This window comes from Trachemys scripta, chromosome 5 (assembly GCF_013100865.1).
Source record: "Trachemys scripta elegans isolate TJP31775 chromosome 5, CAS_Tse_1.0, whole genome shotgun sequence".
NCBI lineage: Eukaryota > Metazoa > Chordata > Testudines > Emydidae > Trachemys > Trachemys scripta.
In genome coordinates, this window is record NC_048302.1 from 90,025,845 (window position 1) to 90,043,449 (window position 17,605).

Here is a 17,605-nt window from a genome sequence, read left to right on the forward strand (position 1 = left end):
TGACATAACTGTGCAAGTTAACAATGATGGAAATAGTTCAGAAGGCAAACGGTGAGAAAACACTGTTTTAGTTAGTAAAAAAACCACCACCATTGATTTTTAATTGCAGGAAATCTTTGATTTATATATTTTTATCATCTTAAAAATAAACATTCAGCATACCTGAATGAGAGAGAGACTGGTTTCAAAGGGCCTTCCCGAAGTAGTACTGGAAAAACAAGTCCCCAGCCATGGCAGGAGACGAGATTTTATTGTCTCTACACCTGCATAATGCCCACCTAAGAGAATACATAAACCAGGTATATGTGAGAAAAATGCAGAGTTAAATCCTTAGTCTGCACTTATAAAGAAAATGGAGGTGATACGTACAAACCATAGAGACATGGAAAATTCTCACCTTCTCGAGCGGTTTGATTGAGGATTGTGAAGAGTTGCCCCTGAATCATGGAGTTCATTTCTATGATTTCACAACATCGGTTCAGATTCTGATCACATGAGTTAATCTGTAAATCAGAAGAATTAAAACATATGTTTGGGGGTTTAGTTTTATTTTGTTTGACTTTTCTAAATAATTATGTTTATGATGTACACTGAACATGATATAAGAGCTTTTTCTATAATTGTGTTTATGACTTCATTACAGCTTCCTAAACTGCCACTGGCATGTTCAGATACTTTCAAGGGGTGAAAAAATAACACATGATGTTAACAGTTACACCAAAGGGCTGGGAGTCAGGAATTCAAGGTCCTAATTTCAACTCTATCATTGACTTACTAGGTGAAAGAAATCATTCACCCTCTCTATGGTTTGGTCTACACTAAACCCCCAAATCGAACTAAGGTACACAACTTCAGCTACGTGAATAACGTAGCTGAAGTTCGAAGTACCTTAGTTCGAACTTACCTCGGTCCACACGCAGCAGGCAGGCTCCCCCGTCGACTCCGCGGTACTCCTCTCGTCTAGCTGGAGTACCGCAGTCGACGGCGAGCACTTCCGGGTTCAACTTATCGCATCCAGACAAGACGCGATAAGTCGAACCCAGAAGTTCGATTGCCAGCCGCCGAACTAGCGGCTGGGTATAGACGTACCCTATGCCTCAGCTTTCCCCATTAATAAAATAGATGCAATAACACTTACCTACCTCATGGAAGTGGCATGAAACTTCATGTTTAAAAGGTGATATAAAACCACTGGATGAAAAGTCCAATATAAGTGCAAAATATATTTCTACAGACTAACTGAAATAAACCACACTTATAAGGTTACTTTGTTGCACCGTCAATAGTTACACATAGCTTACATGTGATTTTATGTTTTTAATACATATTGAAACAAACTGTGTTCAAGAACAGGAAGAAACTAGCATTACGTTCTTGATACAAAAAGCAGAAAAAAAATTAGGGAAAGCTATCAGCTATCTCATGAAATTACTGGAGTTGGAATTTGTCCAGGACATTACTGCCAATGCTACATCTGTCAGGTAGAGCTCTAAAACATCTTTACCGACAACGACAAGTGGTCAGAATTTCTGTTTACTTATCACATCTGAAATAACTGTATCTCCAGGAGTACAGTGCCCCTAACATTATACTGGTGTACTGGTACAGTACTGCCTCAGAAAGATGACTACAATGTACTAGAAAAAATGGTTACTCACCTATGCATTAACTCAGGGGTAGGCAACCTATGGCACGTGTGCCGAAGGCGGCACGCGAGCTGATTTTCAGTGGCACTCACACTGCCCAGGTCCTGGCCACCCGTCTGGGAGGCTCTGCATTTTAATTTAATTTTAAACGAAGCTTCTTAAACATTTTTAAAACCTTATTTAATTTACATACAATAATAGTTTAGTTATAAATTATAGACTTATAGAAAGAGACCTTCTAAAAATGTTAAAATGTATTGCAGGCACGCGAAACCTTAAATTAGAGTGAATAAATGAAGACTTGGCACACCACTTCTGAAAGGTTGCCGACCCCTGTATTAACTGTTATTCTTTGAGATGTGTTGCACATATATACATTCCTCTGCAGGTGTATGCATGCCCAATGCATGCAAGCTGCAACCTACATCTGCCGTAGAATGTATGTGTGCACAATCATTCAAAGGAGAATCTTCCCTTTTTATAGTGCAAGGGCTTTCTCCAGGCGTTTCCCAACCAATTAATTACCTGGACTGATCCAACCTATATTTTCAGATCTGATAAGATGTCGCCTTGGGGTGGTATGACTGTAGATATGAATGTTGCCTAAAATTCTCCATGTTCATATCCATAAGTTCTGTCGTGCAGGTTTCCCATCTCCATGGCAATTAGCGTGGAGGTAGGAGATTGGGGTAGGGGTCTGTGAACCGAAATTAAAAGTTGGACACCAGTCAGCTGAATGAATTACCAAAATTGATTATATGGATTTTTATGATAACTGAAATGTTCTTGATTTTAATAAACCTTTCAAATCCTTCAGTTTTTGGAGTTTGCTGAAAGGCAGCTTAGGACCTTTAGCTTCTTGGGGTGCTGAGGCCAAACACCAAGTGCATGGTGGGTTCTGAGCTCCCTTAAAGCTAGCTCTTGACATGAAAGCCAGCCTTTGAAATGGAGACTTTCAGTTCCCTCCCTCAAAAGAGGGACCCAAGGAACAAGACAAAGGCCCAAGATAATGCAGTGTGGCCTTTGTCTCCTTTGCCTTCTGTAGAAGCCGCTATATTCTCCCAAACAAGTTGTCTATAAAGTAAGACAGATCCTTAAGCTCTCTGGATCTCCAGGCATCCACTATTGAAAGAAGTGGCCCTCACCATTGCATCACCTGCATCAAAAGTTGCCGATACCTGATGCCCTTATGATCAGCTTCTTAAGCTTCTGGCATTTCTATTGAGGAAGAAAAATCAACCAAAATAGAGGCTTCTTCCATTGTTCCTCCTTATTCTTGGTCATGAAGGTCTGGTAGTGAATGACTTGGAGGATTGCAGTCACACTGATAAACCTTCTCTCTAAATGAATCCCAGCACTGTAGCTGAGGATTCTGGGTACAATACCATAAGTGTGTCCAGCCTCCATCACCAAGCTCCAGGAGGCATGAGGGTAGGAGTGGGGAAGACATAGCCTGGGGCAGTCTCAGGGAAGGGTGTACTTTTTACCTAATTTTCTTCAAGGCTGGGACAGCTCTGTAAGGGATCTGCCACAGCTGTATCACTAACTTGTCAAAAATAGGGTGCAAGGGTACAGCAACACTACTGGATGGATGTGGTTTCCTGTCTAGTTATCGCCTAACCATGATCTTTGTATATTTTTCAGTTAAAACCAGGTCAGAAATAATCAGTGGTCATGGAAAACTTCTGTAAAAGTTGAGAAAAAAGTAGGATCCTCTGCCGCAAAGTCACTGTCTTGGTATTCTCATAGTGGAGGTGTATTTGGCATCAGGAGAGTCCTCTAATCTAAATACAAAGACCAGCCCTTATCACCCTGAACCTCAGCTTGATTCTGCCCCAATAGCTGGAACTATGCAGATAATCAGGAAGCCGGAAGTATCATCAGGGTTCTGGGAAGCATGGACACTGGTGGCACTAGAGTTCCCAATGCAAGAGGTGTCAGTGTAAAGGCCAGAGCTACTTGCCCAAGGAGCACTGACTCTTGGGATGCAAGAGTAGATTTTGGTGCAAACAGAGTTCCAACTGTACGGAAATTTCTTGCACCCAATAACCAAGACAAAGAATGCTTTGAAGCCAGAAGTGATCAGACCAGATTGCCAAGAATACATGGATACCTGGAATCATGACCTCTTTCTCCTCTTCATGCATCTGAATGCAGGAGTGAAAAAATACAGAGGTCTTGATGTGGAGCAATCATGAGTCAGGGGCTTTGGCAAAGGCATGTCAGGGAACTGCTGACTGTTGTGGTGCCTTCTGTCTCAGACTCCTGCGTAGAGGTTCTGTCCCATCCCATTAGCCTGAACTCAGTACCCCTCATCCTTTGGCTACACTGGTGATGATGCTGCAGGAGACTTCTGAGTTGAAGCTGTCTAACTGGGATTACTGGAGTGAGGAGCAGGTCTGAGCAAACGCAGCTGTCCCTGGCACCGTGTTCCAGTGTTGAGCAGTTGTAGAAAAACTCAGGTTTAGCTTCAAGGATTTACCCTTTGAATCACTCCATCCTAGCCAGCGTCATGCCAGACTTACAGGAGTCTCTATTGGGTACCTCCAGGAAGACTTAGAGACACTCTCCACATCAGGGCATGTGGTGACACATGCAGGCAGTCTGGCACCCCTGCACATCATTGTCAACATAACAGATATACAAATTGTCAGTCTTTGACATCGTGGTTTCAAACTTTGTCAGCACAACAAACAGTTTCCTCCCATTTTAGATGCCATACTTGCCAACACGGGTGTGTGTTGAAGGAAGTGCCAGAACAAGTGGAAAAAACAAGCACCATGAAAGTTGCTAGGTACCCGAATGAAAAACGGTGGCACCCTAACTGAGGTGTTGGTGCTCAAAGAACAGTGCTGATGCTGAGGCACCAAGGAAAAAGGAACCCAGGTGTTGTTTAGAAAGTGCTGAGGCACTGAGAACATCAAAGCAAAAAAATGGCAAACATCAAAACTTTCTCTGAACCTATGCACAGAGGCAAGTGCCAAAAGCTGAGAAAAAACAGGCACAAAAAGTGAGAGTAGAAGATCAACAGATGTGTGTTGAAGTGGTCAAGGCAAGAGCCTCAATACATAGCACCAATGAACAAGACCTGACAGGAAGTCAGAGAAGGTATGGTAAAAGATCCCTGGAGACTGTTGGGATTTCAAAGGAGCTGGAGCAATGGCTAATGAGGTGTAATCTTCTGTAGGGAGCTCCTTCAGGGACCAAGGTCAAAAAGGAACTGGCTAGTGTTCAAAGGGCTGCATTAATTCTCAGCTCAGAAGGTACATGATCTTTGTATATTTTTCTACTATCCACTATCACTCCCCTCAAGGGTTAAAAATCCTTAAATGCCTGTGATCTCTGCCAGTCCCATGTTAAAAAGCTATGGCCCAGGAATAAGAATCTTGCAATGACAGCATCTTTAGGGAAAGTTCAAACAAATTGTCCTCACTTTTAAGGCTCTTCATAGCTCTGCCTTTTATCTAAATCTCATCTCCCCTTTGCTCCCCACCTTGACGCTGTACTTTACCCACTCTCCTCTCCCTAGCCGTTCTCTCTTCTTCCTCCCATTATCTCCTCTGTCTGTCCTCTCACACTGCCCCTCTCCCTTCTTCTCCTGCTCCATTTCTAAAGAACTCTCTGTTCTGATTGAAACCTGGATCTCTCCTTCTAAACCTCCCTCCAAAACTGCACTCCCTCATGGTGGTCTCTCTTTCTCTAACACATCCCACTCAGAAATAGCCCAGAAAGATTGTTTGGCATACCATTTAGAGAAGTTCTAATGCACGGTCATCCTATTTTCATATTCCTCCTACTTCCAGCCCTCCCTCCCTGCCTTCCAACTTCGCTCCCTGCCAACTTCACTGCCTTCTTTGCACTGCATTGTTAGACTCTATTCACCCCCTCTTCCTCTATGTGGATGTTATTGTCCCCTACCCAAATCCTTCTTTGATTTTGATTCCCTCAGCAGCCTTCCTCTTCCTCAGTGTCCTCAACTTGTCCACCACCTTAAGTTTGAATTTCTCATTCTTCCCTTCAAATCTATTGCAATATACATCTCGGCCTTGTCTCTTAAAACATGCCCACCCATCCTCTGTTCTGCCAACCACACCAGCCTCATTTGTCTCCTGCCACTATTTCCATATCTTTTTTCACACAGCCCCCTATGCATTGAATATCTTCCCAATCATGATTCACCAATCTACTACCCTGGGAGATTTAAGCCAGTTGGAAAGCAATTGTGCAAATCTACTATGTCACACCACCTTTACTCAGGCACACATATTCCTCTTAGTTTGGGTAACATATGTAACTTTACAATTAGAATATCTTGTAATGTTGCAAGATCAGATGTTGCAGTACATTAAGGGCAAAAACTTCTGTATTTCAATATTTGAGCTTGATTAGTGGTTTCTTTGCTCTTCTGCTGATGTGTAACATATTTTAGGTTAATTGTTTCTATTTGATAAAAGAAATTGCACACACTTTAAGTGACCAGAGACCAAGTCAAATCCCTTGCCCCCCTAAGTAAGCTACTTCAATCAGCTGTATTTATTTTACGGAGTCAGCTTTCAAACACTATGGAATAATAACAGTTCTGTACTAATAAAATAAAATAAAGCAACCTGCTAAGTCACTCCATTCTCAGACAGACAAGGCAGGCAGGGCACTGAACAGACAATACTATAATAAAATAGAATGCACAATATTGAAATAAAATAAAACCACAAATATTATGGCTTTATTCAAGATAAAAATAAAAAAGTTATAGGAAGAAAAAAGAAAAAGTCATGAAGGTCAACAAAACAACTGTTTCTTGTGGTTTATCTTATTTTCCCCCACCCACATGCAAAACTTGTTATAGTACCACAGGTAACATTTAATAGCACAGCAACAAAGAACATTCAGTACCATGTTCAATAGTTATGTTATCTGCAAGGTATAACATCATTTTGGTACTAAGTTATAATTGCAGTATCTTTTCAGTTATACAACAAAAGCAGTTTAACAAAAATGTTTCAAACATGAAATAGCTGTAAACTGAATTTGCTTTCAGAAAACAAGTCATTTGTTCTAGTTTTGAATTTCTAACAACTATTAATGGGTCTGATTTTTTTTTAAATGTGAATTCATAGTTCTCAAACTGATATGCCTCAAATGTGTGACACTATCATCAAGTACAGTGAAAAATATCTAGAAATTTTAAAGACAACTAAAAAAAAAATCATATTCCATTTCCACCGCAGCAACTGGAGATGGGGAGATTCTCACCAGAGGCCTTTGAGAACCTTAGCAGAACAAGCTATATTATCTTGGTGCACAGTCTGGTTGCAAGCAATAAAATAGTTCTTGTCTAGCTTTTCTCTGTATTTAAAGGTCTTACATTCCTTGAAGTTTATGATACTCAACATTTTCCAGTGCAGTTATTGTACTTGGATATCTAACACAAAGTGTTTTCAAAAATATTTAGATATATAATAAGTTATAAAATCAAATGGAGGCCCCTGTTATCCTTTCTGGGAAAACATATTTTTGATGGAGTATTATTCACTGTGAAAGAGTGTAAGTGGCCCTGGTGAGTTTGCAAAGAGATGTGAACTTGCATTTTGGCAACTGATTTTTACTTTAATCTGATAAGATCTGTGTATCAGAACACCAAGAGGAGATGAGAGGGAAATCAGCAGTCTCTGCTGCAAGTTGTTTCTGGCCTGATATGTTGTATTTATAGTGTCAATGGGTGTCAGTAACTATAGCAACCGCAACACTGTCTGGAAACCAGCGTCCTTGGTTACTGCTTTCCCGGGAAATCACTCGAGGTATCCAACACTTAGCGGAGCCCCCTTCACAAATTCAGCCTTTCTCCAGTAGCCCAAATTTACACTCTGAAACAGCCACTATTATACTGTGTATTCTTCCCCCATTAATTTGACAAAATACAAATGTTAATTCCTGAGTTGTCTCACTCCTCAAAGTCCCTTTGAAAACACAAAAGTAGAGACAAGAAGAAGCACGTTTTCACCCTACTGTCTGGGGTGGGTGGAAGATATTTTTTCCATGGCAAAACACCGTTGGTAGAACATTAGGCGAGTAAATGATATAAGGCTTGAGCAGCATCTTTAGACTCCCAGAACCACCCCCCGTGAATCGAATCGCTTTACAGGCTCGCGGCGGCGAACGAAGAGAAGACGTTTGTGAGGAATCACACACATACTCACGTGGTAATCTTTATACCAGTTCTCCAGCTTCTCCTGCAAAATCCTGCAGCTCTCGTTGTTGATTAATCTCCGCAAGCTGTCGGCCATGGTCACACAGCGACGGAGAGCCGAGGTTGACTGGCTGGGGCTGGGTTAGCGAGGGGAAGGGGAAGCTGTTGTTTCTTTTCCTACGGGACTAACAGCATAGATGGATCCTCCCCCTGGGTACTCCACATCAGCAGCCCTAGGGCACTAACCAGGGAGAGGTCAGCGAGGGGATCCTCGCGGCTGCTGGTGCCACCGCCTCCGGGCAAGGCTCAGCGCTGCTTCCTCCTGCAGCCGCCTAGCTAATTTGAGCATTTATACTCCGCGATTGTTAAACAAACTGACGTTTGCTGTGCTCGGATGCCAGGGACGCCACGACTGCGCGAAGGGGGCACTTTTTAGTTGTAGCAACGCGGTGAACCCGCCTCCCTCTGCCCAGCCCTCGCCCCTCCCGCGGAGAAGCTTTAACTTGGGAAGCGGGAGGGCTCCAGCTAATCACTTACTCCGCGCCGGGAGGAGGAGGATGTTTTCAACTGGGGAAGGGGCAGGTCAAAGACGTGCAGGCGAGGAGTTTCCTCAGGACCCACCCGATACCGCCATTCCCCCCAGCCTGTCTCCTCGCCTCTTTTCCCCCGTGGAGACACTCTCGCTTGTTTCAGTTCAAGGCGCCTTTAAGGCGCAGCAAGACAACAAAGTAGCCTTTATTACGCATAAGAGATGCAATTTCATTTTGATAAACAAACCCCTATTGGGGCTTTTTTTTTAATGGGCGTATTCTCCCCTTGTTCCGCTAGCAGATCGCCCATTCACACCCAGCCTGGATGATCCGGCAAGAATATTTCCTAAAGGATGAATTCTGGTCAATTACGTGTATGTCCGCAGGACCGAGTAAGCTAGCAGCAGCTGCTGCCTTTGCTCCCGCTGCCTGGCACTTCAATTGCCCTGAAGTCACTCTAACTTCACCGACGGATTTCAGGATTTATCTCCCTAACCTAAACTGTGATCTCCTGAGACTGAGAATAAAGGGATCAGCTCATTCAAAAAGTATTCCAGACAGGACTTGACTGACTTGCTGTCTGAAAAGTATCAGAACTCTTTGCTGGTGGCTTTCTGAACACTGTGAAATTGCCTCTCATAGCAAAGAAAATTTTCTGCAAAACTTTCCTCCCTTGTGCCTTTGATGCTTAAAACTGAGCTCAGACACACAGGTAATGGATCACAGATTAAGCAGACAGGATATAACAGAGCCCCCCCACACACACACACACCTGTAGTCACTGGACCACTAGTGGTTTGCAAAGCACTTCTGGTCACAGTGTTAATGGATCTCCTTCCTATTTCCACCAGGAAAAAAAACCCCAAAAACAGAGCAGATGGGAGGGGGAAATGAAATGAAGAGCAAAAGTAAACCTGCGATTAACTCTCTTCAGAAAGGACAAGATCCTACAGCACTTAAAGACAGCTAAAATAGCTAATTATTTTCTTAATATTACTTCCCTATATACACAATTATTGTAGTTGCCATTGGAAAGTCACAGGAGCCTGAATGAGACAGGAGGTGATCCACAATTGAAAATGTATGTAATATATGTAATATGAAAAAGTTTGAAAACTCATAGTCTTTGATTCAGTACATGTAAACGAAAGACTTCTGTTATGAAGGGGCTAGAAAACAAGGGCTCATGTATAAATTTCCATCTTCTCCATTCATTTTATACATGTACAGGTTTAAATGAAACAAAACCGAGCTTTTAATAAGTCTATTTCAAGAACCAAATTCATCCCTGAGAACCACACTGCAAATCTTCAACATTTGGAAGAATGAAATATGTTTTATAGCCTTACATCAGACAGCATTTTCCTGTTCACGAACAATAAAGAGTAGATTTGTACTTGGAATGGCAGACTTCCACAGTCGGTGTGCCTTCACCAAAGAATCAGTATGTATGTGTATTTGGGAGAGCAGAGTAGCATAAGAAACAAATCAATTGTCCATTTAAATCAAGTTGAATGCTATTCTATTGAGCCAGATTCTGTTTTGAGATCTTCACATTAAAGATCCAAGCAATGGAAGAATGTGTGCTTTCCTAATTATATTTATATTTATTATTATTATTATAACTTTGAGTAGCCTCTGCATTAAATTATTGTTCTGCCAGAATCCTGTTATCCTTCAGAAAGTATGCTAACACAGAACTATGTGTACTGTCCTTGCAATAGAATAGCTTAAAAACAGGGTGTGGGAGATTTTGGCACCGCATTCACAAAAATTTATATCTATTTTTCCACCTGCAAAATATCTGGAGCACACTTTTTAAGTGTAATTTATTCCACACGTTGGAGGTAATTACTAGCATTCTCAAGTCTCTATAGATGTGTAGTCAATTGGGAGGTGATTTTATTTATCTTTCAACTAATTCAGCTATTCACATGCAAATGGTAACAGAGACAGGACAGATGTACTGTATCATACAGATTTGGGACATTTATTGGAGAATTTGGATACAAACAGCAATGAATGGGATTAAAAATAGAGATAAATATTACTTGGTTTTAATCTGTGACACACAATGTTGTTCCACTAAATTTCATATTACTTAAAAAACTATCCATTTTGCTCAGCCCCAAGAAAGTTAAAAAAGATAAGCACTTATGAGCAGTAATAAAATGTAATGTATATGAAAATAAAGAGCCATATGCTTCTTGCTGTTACGGGATGTGGAAGGGAGTAAAAAGGGGGAGAAAAGCATTCATTGTGTAAAAAGAGAGTACTGATAATCTGTATCTCCAAAACATGTGCTCCCTGCCTCCTAAACTGGTTTGCACAAGATCTATGAGGTCTAAAAGGGAATGGACATAATATGCTGCTCTTTGTAGGGCATGGATTTTCCAGCAGAAATGTACATAGGAATTGTCTCTGTGTGATTCTCTTCTGTATCTGAAACCATTCTCTGAAAAGAGAGTAAAGTGCAAGAGTCAAACTGTGCTCTCATTGGCTAACAGCTATATACTGCTAAAGGGAAGGGAATTCTGGCCCTAAATGGTCTACTACAGGGATGGGCCAAGATCCTGGTGGGTCTGCATAGATTTCCCAGTAGTTCTAATGTCGTGATACTCAGATCTCAGTGGTTCAGAAGCCAAATTAGCAATCAACGTTACCCAAAAGAGCCATAGTAGAGTGAATTCATTGTTTCATTTACTATTTATATATATAATTCTCACAGCAAAATGACTGACCAAATATTATTTTATCAACTGCAATTGGTTAACAACACAGTAAAAGCATCCTGATTTAATTATTAACCAATCACACAGTGTTTTAATATCATGTGCTGCAAGGAACTGCAGGAGACACATAAAAGAACCACTTGAAGCTCTGGAGCCTCAGTCTGAGTATCATCGTTCTAATGGATCTATTGGTTTTACAGGCACCCATTTTCCCTTGCCCTGACCCACATCCTTCCCCAAAGGCTAAGATGTCCCTTTAACTCTGTGGGTGCTAAATCAGAGTTTGGGGCATGTTTTGCACTCCCATGGACTTATTCCTAGGAGGACAGCATGTGACCCAAAGTTTCTGAACCCAACTGCCAGCAGAGCACATGCAGACAGACAACAGTAAAGTTTAGCTTTATACACTTCTTTTTTCAAAAAGGGCAGAATGGCATCTCTAGGCAACTACTTCAAATCAGATCAAAGTTGGTAATGACTAAAACTTACTATTTACTATTTGGTGGCCTTTATGCACTGACTTGGTGAATAGGGACAACATCACAGTTGCTCAGTAAAACTATTGCACCGCATGCTGGAACAATTTTTTTTCTGATAAATGGACAGAATGAGGAAGACTAGATCTAAATTAGGAGAAGTGGCTTAGTGAACCAGCTCAGGAAGGGCAATCCAGGCATAGAGAGGGCTATGGAAGAAAGACCTGAGATGGCTGTGGAAGAAGCAGGCAAATGAGGCATGCAGGCTGATCACTATGCAAATGTATTAAGGGAAGAGATAGAGAAGGATAAAGAATATAGAAAAGAGAAGAGAAAGGAAGATGTTGTCTTGTTATCTCTGCTATCACAATCTCACTGGGGAGAGTGAGACAAAAGGAGAGAAGAGTGATGGTTGGTTGACTTACCTCTGATGTCACAATCCCACTGTCCAATGAGATATTCATGGAATTGAAGCAGAAGATACACCTCTGATGTCCCAAGTCAGCCATCCATCAGTGAGCTGTTTGAAGGGTTGATTAATTTTCATTGTCCAAAGTGAAGTACAAAAAGCGAGCTAAGAGTATTGACTGGGAATAGCAATTTAGATTGTTTAAAATTATTTCACTTTTAATCCTCTAAAAAATTAGTTACATGGAAAAGGGCATTTTTAAAAATAAATTATTTTAATCTATGCCCCTTTTCAATATAAATCACTTATAAAATAAATCATTACTTTGATGTTAGATATTGTCTAGCAGTTAATGATTAGCTAGGCTAAAAGACCAAGACATAAGAGATCTCCAGCAAGTTATGAAATTGTATTATTATTATTTAATTTAATGGTATGCTAGATGTTTTCATATCAGACAGAATGTATGATCCCTGCCCCAAGGTGCTTATCAACTAAGGTTCTGATCCTGCAAACACTTATATACATGCTTAACTTTACTCATATGAGTAGTCTCAGTAAAGTGAATGGGACTACTCACATGTTTAAAATGAAAATATATGCATACATGTTTGGAAGACTGGAATATAAATTAAACATGAAGTAACAAAAGGAAAGCAATATAGCAGAGAGGAGTGGGGGTGAGAGCAGGAGAGGAGTAACATCAATATGATTATTATGGTTGTTCAGTTCATTGAGAGTTAATGCACAGCCTAATGTAATAATGAAGCTTTTTAAATTTATTTTATTTTCCTAATGAGTAGTTCAGTTACCTAATTTCATATAGACTTCACAGCAGAAGTTCTAGAAAATTTCTTGTCAAGTACTGTATTATTGTTTAAATGGAATTATGTTTGTGCCCAGAGGTAAAAAAACATACATGCCCATAACAATGCTCTAAAGATACCCTTAACTTTCCCTGTCAGTTGCAGGGTGATTAAAGTACTGCAATGACTTCCTAGCGGAACATATGTCATATCACAAAATCATCACCATAACTGATTATTTGTGGACCATCTGAGCAGAGAAGTGTGGGTCTGCTTGATGTTGAGTCATGTATTGAATCTCTCTCTATTAAGAACTCCCCTATCTTTCCTGTCTCTCTGGCTTGCAATTTTAATGTTTAGTTTACTCGCTCCTTCAACACCCATCTCTAGTCTTGCCCTAAAACTAGCTGCTTCTTTCACTTAAGTAAAACAAAACTTATTTTGGTATAAGAGTGCCTTTCTCTGGTTTATCTTATACTGCTTGCAAAGCAACATTAGCAAAACCAGGGAACGGCCCTTTTATTCTAGAATAAAAGCATCTACACAGGGAGGTATACTGGTATAATTATGTCAATAAATTTCCTCATGTAGAAAAGCTCTTAGTCTTCTTTCACATTGATTACTGTAAACTCCTTGTCCTCATACACCTCTCAGGATTCTACCACTACTTAGTGTACAGCTGTGATCTAAAAAGATGTTAGGATGCATAAAGAACAGGATGGAGAATAATATGGGAAAAATTATAATGTTGTTATATAAATCAATGGTATCCCTTCATTTGGAATACTGTGCAGTAGTGGTAACCCCATCTCAAAAAAGATATTGCAGTATTAGAGAGAGTTCAATGGAAGGTAACAAGAATGGTTAGAGGCAAGGAAAACCTCTCATCTGAAAAAGGTTGAGATTTTTTACCTTAGAAAAGAGACAAGTAAATGGAGACATGGTAAAAGTATATAAAGTAATGAATGATATAAAGAAGGTAGATGGGAGCTTATATTTCCCCTTATTTCAAATACAGGAATAAGGGGACATTCAATGAAACTGAAAAGTTGAAAATTCAAAACTTTTTTACGCAACACATAGTTAGACTGTGGTCCTTGCTGCCAAAGACTTAGCAAAGTTCAAAGATGGATTGGACATTTAGATGAATAACAAGAATAACCAGTTTTACATTAATGTTAAAAGAGTGTTGAAAGGGATATAAAAACTCATGCTTCAGGGTTTAAGCCAATTTCTACCAATTAGGGATTAGGATGAGACTTTCATGGGAAGCAGATTATCCCACATCTGCCTATTGTAGGCTTCTTTGACCTCTGAAGAATCTGGTGTCATTGTCGGAGACAGGCAGAGCAGGCTTTAGGAAGTGCGGGGCCCGATTCGAACAGTTTTGACGGAGCCCCGGCAGGGATGACTGAAAAAAAAAAAAAACACGTAAAAAAACATGTGGGGCTTGTACTCACCGGGCAGCACTCGTAGTCTTCGGCGGTTTGTCCTTCACTCGCTCCGGGTCTTTGGTGGCACTGAAGGACCTGCTGCCGAAGTGCTGCCGAAGACCCAGAGCGAGTGAAGGACCCACCGCTGAAGTGCCACCGAAGATCTGGAGCGCTGCCGGGTGAGTAAAAATTAAAAAGGAGCCTCTAGCCAGGGAAGGGATTCTCGGCCACTTGCCCCCACCCTGGCAGCCCTACCACTGGGCGCGGGGCCCTCTTAGGCGCGGGGCCCGATTCAGGGGAATTGGTGGAATTGGCCTAAAGCCAGCCCTGGAGACAGGATACTGGATTAGATGGACCACAGGTTGGATACAGTGTGGTAATTCCTATGTTCTTCATTTCTCCTCCTTTCAGTCTATGCAAAATACTATTGTCAAAGTAAACTTCCTTTCCTGGTATTCCGACCACATTGTGCCCTTCCTTGAACCTCTTCACTGGTTTCCCATCTTGTAGGGCTTGTCTAGATGGGGAAATTGGCCAACATAGTTATAGTGGAAAAATTATATACCTCGCTTTGAGAGAGGAGTAATTATTCCAGAATAAAGTGTCCATATAGAAATATTGCACTGTGGTTATGCAGGTCAATTCCCCATGTAAACAAGCCCTTACAAATCAAATTCAAGCTCCTTTTCTTGTTCTTCAAAGTACTACATAAACTTGCCTCCACGTTGGAAAGTTAATTAGAGTTATCATTTGAGTGTTGTCCCTATCTTGAATCTCATTCACACACAAGAATCCTTAACTCCAGTGTAGTGGTGTTTTTAACTAAAGCTGGCTGGCTTGAGGGGGTATGGACTAAATCTCAGTGAGTGCAACTTGTCAGCTGCTAACACAACCCCTTGAGTACTACTAATCCTCCAACCCCTTCCCAAAATTCCCCTGTATGCCCATAAAACACAGAAAAGTTCTCACAGAATTCACAGGGAAAGAATTCATGGTACTGCTCATTTCACTGCCATGGTAAGAATCATGGGATGTGCCCACCAAAGTCTTAATGCCACACACAGCTGAATGCAGCAACTCATATGTTATCCCACAGCATGACCATTCTCACTCAAGCTAGGCTATCTTGAGACAAGACAAGTAACTCTGACTGGAACTTTAAGTTGATCTGAGATCTTCTCAAAAAACAAGAGACCTATACCTATGTTATTTTCTGTACCCCAAAATTGAGCCCTGCGTGGACTGAGGGATCTGTCAATAATCTATGAATTTTAGGAAGGATAAATTATAAATTTTCAAACTTCATGATTGGCTTCCATTGGTTTATGACTTTCAAAACTAGTATCACAAGGAAAAGGGCTAAAATTTACAAAGAAAGAAAGGCAGCTGAGATTCTCCTTTACATTCCCCAAATCCACGGATGCAGTCTTTTGTGAAATGGCAAAGGTTGTCTCTGTAGGAATTTATAATGCACTTTTTATTGTGGTTTATAACTATCAATCCCAGTAATTTTAATGAGCAGTAAATTAACTTTTAAAATACAGAAAACCTTCTACAATTTATAAAAGCGATGATACCCTTTTCTGAATAGAATCACAGATCAAACTCAGCAGGGTGGAGTGTTGTGCAGAATTTAGTCTCAGCTGGGTGTTGTGGGGTGTGTGGAATTTGTGCATCAGCCCCATTCAGGTGCAATTCCTACCTACCGCGGGCAAATGCCTGAATAGTCTGTCTCTTGTACACTTTAGCAACACCTGTATAGCTTGTCAAGACAATAAAGAGGGTTGAAGGGGAATCTGTGTGTCAGATTCACCTGAGATCAGAGTACTGAGATAGGAAGATTTGTGTCAGACCCCTCATGCCAGTGGAGATTCACATGGAAGACTCACCACAGGAGCCAGTTCAGAATTTTAAGTGAATTTACATGTCAGACCCATTGGGGGTGCAGGTTTGAAACGGATGGTGTCAAACTCATTTGTTGTGTGTCATAGAGGAGGACTAGTTGAGTGTCCCACTCACCATGGGGAGATGGCTGGGGAAGAAGGGTAGTTTGCATGTCATACTCACCATGGGTGCTGCAGGTGGGAGAGAGTGGGAGCTGTGGCTCAGCCTCACCCTGGTATGTATGCGCTCTCTCTGGGTGCTATCTGAGCACTTCACAAACATTAATGATGAATTTATCCTCGCAACAGCCCTGAGAGATAGGGAAGAGGAAGTTACTCACCTTGTGCAGTAATGAAGGTTCTTCAAGATGTGTGTCGCTGGGCCACAGATTGGAGATTTTCGGTAGCACTGCTCGGTAGGGGTGTGCGTGCACAGTAGTTGTCTCACGGTGCCATTGGCACCTCATGTAGCGCATGCACGACCCGACCTGTTCAGTTCCTTCTTTACAGCAGAACTCCAAAGCAGAGGAGAGGAGGACAGATAGTGGAGCACCCACAGGGACACACATCTCAAAGAACCCTCATTACTGCACAAGATGAGTAACTTCCTCTTCTTCTTCAAGTAATGTCCCTGTGCTCCACTTCAGGTGTCTGTAGAGCAGTGCCCCACTGTGGACGGTAGGGGCTTTGGAGTCATGTGTGTTGTTGTAGAGAGCACGATAAGGCCTAAAATAGCATCTGACATAGAGCATTGAGTGATGGCGTAGTGTTTTGCAAAGGTGTGCTGTGAGGTTCTTGTGGCAGGCCTGCATATGTTTATTAGAAGGACATTGTTCGGGAAGGCTATAGACATAGCCATGGCACGTGTAGAGTGGGATTGGATCCCTTGTGGAGGTTCCTTGTTATGCAATCGGTAGCAAAGTTGGATACACGTCGAGATCCATTTAGAGAGTCTCTGGGTTGATATTGCACATCCCTTAGAGCACTCAGCTGTGGAAATAAACAGTATTGAGGACTTCTGGAAGGGTTTGGTTCTGTCTAAATAAAACGCTATGGCTCATCTGACATCAAGTGCATGTAGGATGGCCTCTTGTAGGTTCCCATGCAGTTTAGGGTAAAATATGGGAAAGTGTATAGGTTGGTTTATATGGAAGGATGTTGACACATTAGGCAAAAATTTTGGGTATGGCCGCAATGTGACCTTGTCTTTACTGAACACAATGAAAGGGGGCTCGACCATGAATGCCCCAATCTCACTGACTCATCTAGCAGAGGTGATTGCAACCAAGAACACTACTTTCATAGGGGTGAGCAGGTCGCTAAAGGTTCAAGGGGCATTCTGGTGAGGCATTTAAGTACAAGGTTCAAGTCCCATGGAGGTGTAGGTTAATGGATTCCTGGGTACATATTCTGTACGTCTCCCCACCCACAACCTGCTATAAAAACTCCATGGCCCACCTGTGCCACAACAACTAGTTTTTTGCACATAAAAGCCAGGGCTGG

At 41.5% G+C, this 17,605-nt stretch overlaps 1 protein-coding gene across 3 annotated transcripts in view; it reads right to left on the reverse strand.

Annotated features, from left to right (window-relative positions):
• SPATA18 (spermatogenesis associated 18) overlaps window positions 1-8,251 on the reverse strand; it is a 40,008-nt gene extending 31,757 nt beyond the window's left edge. For all 3 annotated transcript variants that reach the window (XM_034772472.1, XM_034772469.1, XM_034772470.1), the window contains exons 1-3: window positions 7,844-8,251; window positions 398-503; window positions 163-278 (exon numbers count right to left, since the gene is read on the reverse strand). In XM_034772472.1, coding sequence (XP_034628363.1) covers window positions 163-278; window positions 398-503; window positions 7,844-7,930 — 309 coding nt within the window. In that variant the 5' untranslated portion in view covers window positions 7,931-8,251. The remainder of the gene's footprint in view (window positions 1-162; window positions 279-397; window positions 504-7,843) is intronic.
• Window positions 8,252-17,605: the final 9,354 nt, after the last annotated feature.